This window comes from Meleagris gallopavo, chromosome 15 (assembly GCF_905368555.1).
Source record: "Meleagris gallopavo chromosome 15, MGAL_WU_HG_1.1, whole genome shotgun sequence".
Classification (NCBI taxonomy): domain Eukaryota; kingdom Metazoa; phylum Chordata; class Aves; order Galliformes; family Phasianidae; genus Meleagris; species Meleagris gallopavo.
In genome coordinates this window covers 16,380,534-16,387,491 of record NC_139418.1, presented here as the reverse complement: position 1 = coordinate 16,387,491, position 6,958 = coordinate 16,380,534, and the positions used below count along the sequence as shown (strand labels likewise).

Genomic DNA, 6,958 nt, shown 5'->3' with positions numbered 1-6,958 from the left:
CAGCAACGCAGCTGGGGACACATCATGTGCTGCAGAGCACAAAACAGCATCAAGGGGTGACTGTGTGCTCAGTGGGATCTCCAGCACACACACGTGTTGGTGACAGAAACCTGAGGATCAAAGGAAAAGCAATTAGGGTGAGGCAGAAAACCAACAATACCGTTTTATTTTGTATTTCATACAAACCACATCATCCTGCAAATGTTTTACAGCGTTAAATAGAGGGAGAAGGTGGGGCTGGCGAGGCCAGGCCCCGTGCTGGCTCCGGGCAGCATGTGGGGAATTGGTGCCAAGAGTCACTGTCACAGTGCAGTGCTGTGAGGTGGCTCCAGCTTTACGCTCCTCAGGAGGATGGAAGGTGTTGGTAACTCGTAGGAATGAGCACCACAAGAGAATGGTGTAAAAAACATTGATTTGTGGGTAATGTGCCTCCAAACTAAAGAGATGCAGGTGAAGCCTGGGGCTGCAGTGCCCACGGCATCACTTCGGCGCTTCCAGCTCGTGGGGCTTTTAGGGCATTCCTTGTGCTGCGGGGTGAGGAGCTGCTCTGGGAAGCTCAACTCCTGCAGTGATGTGGGAAAGCCCTGCTGGGCTGTCAGGCCCTGCTCTGGGTGAAGTGCAACCTTCCAAACAGAGCCATAAAGGGAACAGAAGTGATCCGTGAGCAGCAGTTATGGTGAAACCGCAGAATGGGCCCAACATCCCCTCCTCCCCCCCCTCCAGAAGCACTGCTGCCAGCCCAGAAACAAGAGGTTAATAAGGAAAGTCAGAGCAAATGTTGCTGCTGATTGCAAACTAACGAGCTCCAAGCAGAGGCCCGCAAACAAGAGGTGATAACACTTCATACCTGATTAGCCTTAGTCTCCTAATCACTCACAGCTGTCCCAAGTATTTCTATTCAGCTGGCCCAACCTACTGAGCAAGGCTATGCAAATACAAGCAAACCCAGGCTCAGCTGGGTGATCACATTGCCACGCATTCCTTGTACTTCAACAATGAAAAACACAGATGGCAAAGGAGCTGGGATGGACGTCCTGCTGGCAGCTCCCTGCGGCCGTCTGGCAGTGCCCATCTCCATCCCTGTCCATGGAAGGGAGCAGACATTTCTCTAACCCCCAGCATCTCACTTTTGGTTTTCTGGCCCCCAGAGGTGGTGTTTTCCCCCCACTTCTGTTTCTAGGGCTGTTCCCTAGGGCTGCACTGTTGGTTCTCACAGACCCCAGAGGTCGGTCGGTGCCCCCCAGCACCATCTGCCCCATGGGGCCATCACCTGGGGGCTCACTGCAGCACAGTCCTGCTGGCCCCTTACGTGGGGATGCAGTAACACAAAGGAAACGCTCTTTGCCTTTACAGAAGGAACTTTCTTATTTATAAAGCACAGAAAGCAGAAATGTGTTTCAAGAGGGACCTGGTGCTACCAACCACATGGTTTCCATCACTGTGGTGGCATCTGACAGCGGGGTGTCTGAACTGCACCTCTCTCCTCCAGTCATGAACGTGGAAAACATTTCTCCACCATAACAACATCCCAAGAGCTTCAATTATCCCCCCCTTAAATAAAACCCACAGAAAGCTCTGCCACAGATCACATCCACTCGCTCAGGATTGGGGGCCAAGCAGCTCCCGTGTCTCCTCCCAACCTCTGGGGGGGTTTTGCCACTCCATCCCCAGCTGCCGAGTAAGAGCAGGGGCAGCGGCCTGGGGGAGGTCTGCAAAAAAAACCAACAAAAGGTCAAAGCAAGGGTAGAAGCAGAACACCTTGCTGTGGGGAGCAAGGAGGACTGGGGTGCAGGAGGGCAGCCAGGTGTGCTCCCACTGCCTCAGCATCCTTTAGATGTGCTGCCGGGCAGCCAGGAGAGAGCAACTGAACAGGGAAGGCAAGAGCAAGTCTTGCTGGGTGCTCGGTGTGCAGAGGCACAGAGCAGTCATCAGTGGGTGGGAGACTGAAGCTGCAATACAGGAGGCAGCTCTTTGTAGGTAAAGTGCCTTATTTTCTTTGAGCTTTCCTTCCTTTAGATGACAGTGGGGGGAGGGAAGGAATACTGGTTTTATAGGGAAAAAAAAAAAAAAAAGAGAATGAATCAATATTTATGCAGATCCTGGATAAGGTTAAGGCACAGACTAATAATCCAGCACAGCAACCCTCCCCCTCCCCCCCCCAAAAAAAAAAAAAGTGTCAAGGAGAAGGGAAAAACCTGTTCATACGCTTTCAACACCATCCCCTGGAGATCCCAAGTGTAAACGGTTTTATCTACAGAAAGGCATTTGACTCGGGCTGCAGTAATCGGGGTTGATTACAGCCACTCTGCGAAGCCAGCGGCGTGCGTGCGGGTGGGCGAGCGCCGTCTGAGCCCTGGGTTTAGACGAGTTCAACTTTAGCGTTCGGATAAACAGCCACCACGTCATAGCCCTCGGGGGGCTTAACCCTCTCCTTGGCGTGGGTCTCGCAATACAGCTGCTCCTCGATGAAGAAATAGCCCCTCTGCTTCAGGTTGAGGCCGCAGTCGTCGCACATGAAGCACTCGGGGTGGTAGAGCTTGTCGCGGGCTTTGACGATGGTTCCCCTGGGGATGGGGAGAGTGGGGTCAGTGGGGACGCAGCCAGAAGAAAGCCCCCTCCCCCCCACAGTCTCCCTGCTGTTGGTCCCTGTGCTGTGCTGGGAGCTGGAGAGCTGCAGGCGTGCGCAGGAAAAACTGTGATTTGTAAGCCTGTCTTCTTCCAGCACGAAGAAATAAAATGCTGGCATTCTCCGAAATGTGACTCAGCGTATGCCTGCCCGAGAGCCATTCCTCAACAAATGGACAAAAATAACCCACAGATCTCTTCTGCTTGACCCTGACAGTGTTCCTGCCTCAGTGAGGCAGTGAGGGAGTGCCGGAGCATGGTGCGATCCCTGTGATAAGCAGGGCAGAACTGTTCAGTGAATCATCCGCATTTTGCTGCAAGATTCCCTTAGAAGGGGCAGCTCCCACCATCCTCCTCAACTCCAGCTTTAGACATAGAACCACGGAATGGCCTGGGTTGAAAAGGACCACGATGATCATCTCATTTCAACCCCCTGCTGTGTGCAGGTCACCAACCAGCAGCCCAGGCTGCCCAGAGCCACATCCAGCCTGGCCTTGAATGCCTGCAGGGATGGGGCATCCACAGCCTCCTTGGGCAGCCTGTTCCAGTGCCTCACCACCCTCTGAGTGAAAAACTTCCTCCTAATATCCAACCCAAACCTCCCCTGTCTCAGTTTAAGACCATTCCTCTTGTCCTATCACCATCCACCCTCACAAACAGCCATTCCCCCTCCTGTTTATATGCTCCCTTTAAGTACTGAAAAGCCACGATGAGGTCTCCCCAGAGCCTTCTCTTCTCCAAATTAACAAGCCTAGTTCCCCCAGCCTTTCTTCATAGAAAAGCTGCTCCAGCCCTCTGATCATTTTAGTGGTCCTCCTCTTAGCAAAAAAGCACCACCATAAAAAAAAGCAAACAAACAAACAAACAACAGCAAAAGGGGACTCAAGGATTCTGCTACAGCTTCTAACTTGTGTTGCTGGTGGAAAGCCACCTGGCTGCACAATGCACACAGCAGCACTTACACAATCCCATTGCCACATCTCGTGCACTCGGGGAGCATCTGCAGTCCCGACATGGCAGCGCCAAGCTTTGGTCCTGGAGGTTTGATGCTCCGAGGGTTGCTCAGTCTGTCGAGTTTTTCACCTGCCAAGAGTTTTAGACAAACACAGATTGAGGACTTGCTCTCTGGCACTTTGTTCTTCATTTTTATCGTTGTTAAGAAGCCAGAGGGTTATTTTTCCCAGGAGAAGACATGCTCTGCTTGTCACAGCTTGCTTGTAAGGAAGCAAAGAGCAAACATGTAAACAGTGAGACCAGCAACCTGCAAAGCCACACAGCTGGGTGCACAGATGGGCACAGACACCGTGTGGACCCTCTGCTCTGCTCACCCCAGCAGCACATCTGTCCCCACTGGGACAGCACCAACTCAATGCACAGATGTTCTTAAAAAGCATCGCAGATGAATTTAGTGATTATTTAGGCCATACTATTTGGTGAAGTAAAAAAAAAAAAAAAGAGAAACAGGAAAAATCTCCAAAAAAAAAGGTTCTGCCCCAACCAACATTTTGGGTGATTCATGCCACCGCTGAGCACTCAGGTAATCTGCTGTTTAAAAAGGAGGAGGGGGGGAAACAAAAATAAATTTCAGAGCAAAACAAGCCCTTTGGAGAGGAACATGGCACAATCATAGAATCATAGAATGGCCTGGGTTGAAAAGGATCACAGCGATCATGTAGTTTCAACCCCCGTTATATGCAGGGTCACCAGTCCAGGCTGCCCAGAGGTACAACGGACCCTTTCCTTCTGTTTCCCAGCCCACAGCCTGCAGGCACAGCCCTGGTGCCATCACTGTGCTGCAGCCACCAGGAGCAGTGCCCCGCATCCCTCAGCCCCCAGCCAGCAGCCCCAGCAGAGCAGATCTAAAGATCAGCAGCCTGGGGCCAAGTGCTGTGTCTTTGTGACATGTGATGGCTTAAGGAAAAGGGAGAGGGCTGGAAGCAGTCAAACAACCCAGCAGCAGCACTGCTGGTCATCTGAACTTTGCTGAAGCAATAGGAGCTCTGTGCTGGAGAAATGCTCATCACTCAGGTGCCCATAACTGCTGGTCTGTTATGCAACAGCTGGGGCACTGCAGGGCTGCTGGCAGACATACAGCCCCCAGGCATCTTCGTATCCTCCTGTATCCTCCTTCTCCTAGTCAAAGCAGATCGTTCTTTCATTTCAAACTGCAGCACAGCGCCCTGACTTCCTACGACTCTTGGAACTTCATAATGAGATTTGCAGCAGTTGGTATTTTCCCATAAAATCTAAGTTCCTGGATTCACATGATTAGAGTAAGAGGCTCTTGGAAGGAAACGAGAAGAAGCTTTTAGCCCCAGTGATTGCAAAGAGAAGCCTGAAAGCTCGAACATAAAAGCCTCAAAGGACTTAAGGTTGAAAAGCAAATAAAAAGAAGCTGAAATGTACCTTCTGGGGATCTTATTTTTTAATGCACAGAGCTGGCGATGACCTGAGTTAATGAAGCAGACAGGAAGCTGGGACTGAGCTAAGAGCGAGCCAGAAGCTCCTGATCTCTATTCCTGCTGAGGACCATCCACATCCTTATGTAAATGCCATTTATTGAAAAAGGCATTTAATCTTTCATCAATGATCCTACCAAACTGCTTTCAACCATTACATTTGCACCAACAATCTCAGGAACACAGCTGCCATGGAGATGCTCTCTGCAAATGCGAAGAACCAGCACAGCTCTAGCTGAGCTGTGGGCAGTGCACAGTTGAGCAGCAGGAACAGCCCAGCTGGTCAGCATGCAGAAACACCCCCAGCTCCTGCCAGGGCCCTTCGCAGCCCCCAGCACCCGAAGCTCAGAAGGGAAAAGGGAGACAGCTAAGCCAGCAATAGCATCCTGGTGGCTGCAGGGTCATGAAGAGGGGCACGGAGGGACAGATTGGAGGTGTTTTGGGGACACTCAGCACAATGCTATCAGCAAGCCTCCTACCGTTCTCCCCAGCCTCCAGCATGCCCTGCAGGTAGCGGAAGGAGCCCGACTGCTTGGGCTCCGAGATGGGCCTCTCATAATCCTGGAGCATCTTGTAGACATCTGACTCCACGTCGATCCCGTTTCTGTTCCGTGGGAGGGACTTTAAGGGGTCGATGCTATTTGAAAACAAAGAAATACTCAGATCAGATACACACAGCAATCATCAGCTCATCAGGGATGTACCTGGATGGAATCCAGTTTCACACAGATGCAGCACAACACCTCTCTTCCCTGTAATCCAGGCCTGAAGGCATGCCCATCCCGGCACAGAGCTATTCCAACTGGGATCAGCTTGTTTCCTGTTTGTTCCCTGTTGAGCAAGGCAGCCAGGGCAGGACCAGCTACTGGATGCCTTCAGGAGAGAGGGCAGCTGCTCACAAACACTGCACACTTCCCTACCACACATGGCATTTATTGGAGGGAAAAATGAAAAGGACGAAACAACACATTTAATTATGTAGGTCTAAGGGAATCCATCCACCCCCGTGTAAGCTCCCTGTTGGCAGGCATGGAGGGGACTGCTGTTCTCACCACGGTTCCTCTGGGTTGGTGCTCTGTTGGAAGGCTCTGAATTAGCACATCCACGTGGGGTACAAGAGAGAAAGAGCAAGGTAAAGCATTATGCCAGGATGGCTGAGAAGCATCCTTTCAATGTGTAATTGTCCTGCTGAGTAGAGATGAGCTCAAGTGTTTTTGTGCTTTGTTGGGGCCTGAGAGTATACAGCAGCTCTGTGAGAAAAGCTTTTTTCCTTCCTGAGTGCCAAGCACACCGAGGTCACCACAAGCCCCATAAAACAGTGAGATCCTACAGCCTCATCAGACAGCTGCACACAGCCCAGTGCTGCCTGACCGCCTCCCCCCTGCAGTGCCATACCCAGCCCCAAACACAGCCTGCTCCACATGGACAGATAACATCAGACTTTGTTATTAGGGTTTTTGTGTGGTGCCCTTCTTTCCAAATTCATTCCCTTTCCTGGAGCAGGGAATAACCCCAGGCTTGCAGAGCCAGCACAACACGAATTCATACTGGCACACAGTTCTGGAGGTGAACAGGAACTCTCTATGCTCTCTGTATTTGATACAGGCTGGGGAGCATAAATCACCACCAGCACAGGATGTGTGAAAGCATGGCAGCCTGAAGCCCAGCCTGCCTCAGCAAGACCCACCTGGGCTGCTCTTGGTATAAAAGCTTTTTCTTTCCTGAGAGCATTTATTTAGTGGGCTCCCGGACAGCTGCACTGAGCAGACTGTACATTTATAAACATCCCATTTCATCGGGCTCTGTTTTCTTTGTGAGCAATTCCAGCGCCCATTTCAAGGGTTGGCTGCTGAGATCATGGAGGACAAAACCCA

At 51.4% G+C, this 6,958-nt stretch overlaps 1 protein-coding gene across 2 annotated transcripts in view; it reads right to left on the bottom strand.

Annotated features, from left to right (window-relative positions):
• Nucleotides 1-138: 138 nt before the first annotated feature.
• PDLIM4 (PDZ and LIM domain 4) overlaps nt 139-6,958 on the bottom strand; it is a 33,336-nt gene continuing 26,516 nt past the window's right edge. For both annotated transcript variants that reach the window (XM_085236864.1, XM_010719250.3), the window contains exons 5-7: nt 5,564-5,721; nt 3,588-3,708; nt 139-2,564 (exon numbers count right to left, since the gene is read on the bottom strand). In XM_085236864.1, the coding sequence (XP_085092990.1) occupies nt 2,360-2,564; nt 3,588-3,708; nt 5,564-5,721 (484 nt within the window). In that variant the 3' untranslated portion in view covers nt 139-2,359. The remainder of the gene's footprint in view (nt 2,565-3,587; nt 3,709-5,563; nt 5,722-6,958) is intronic.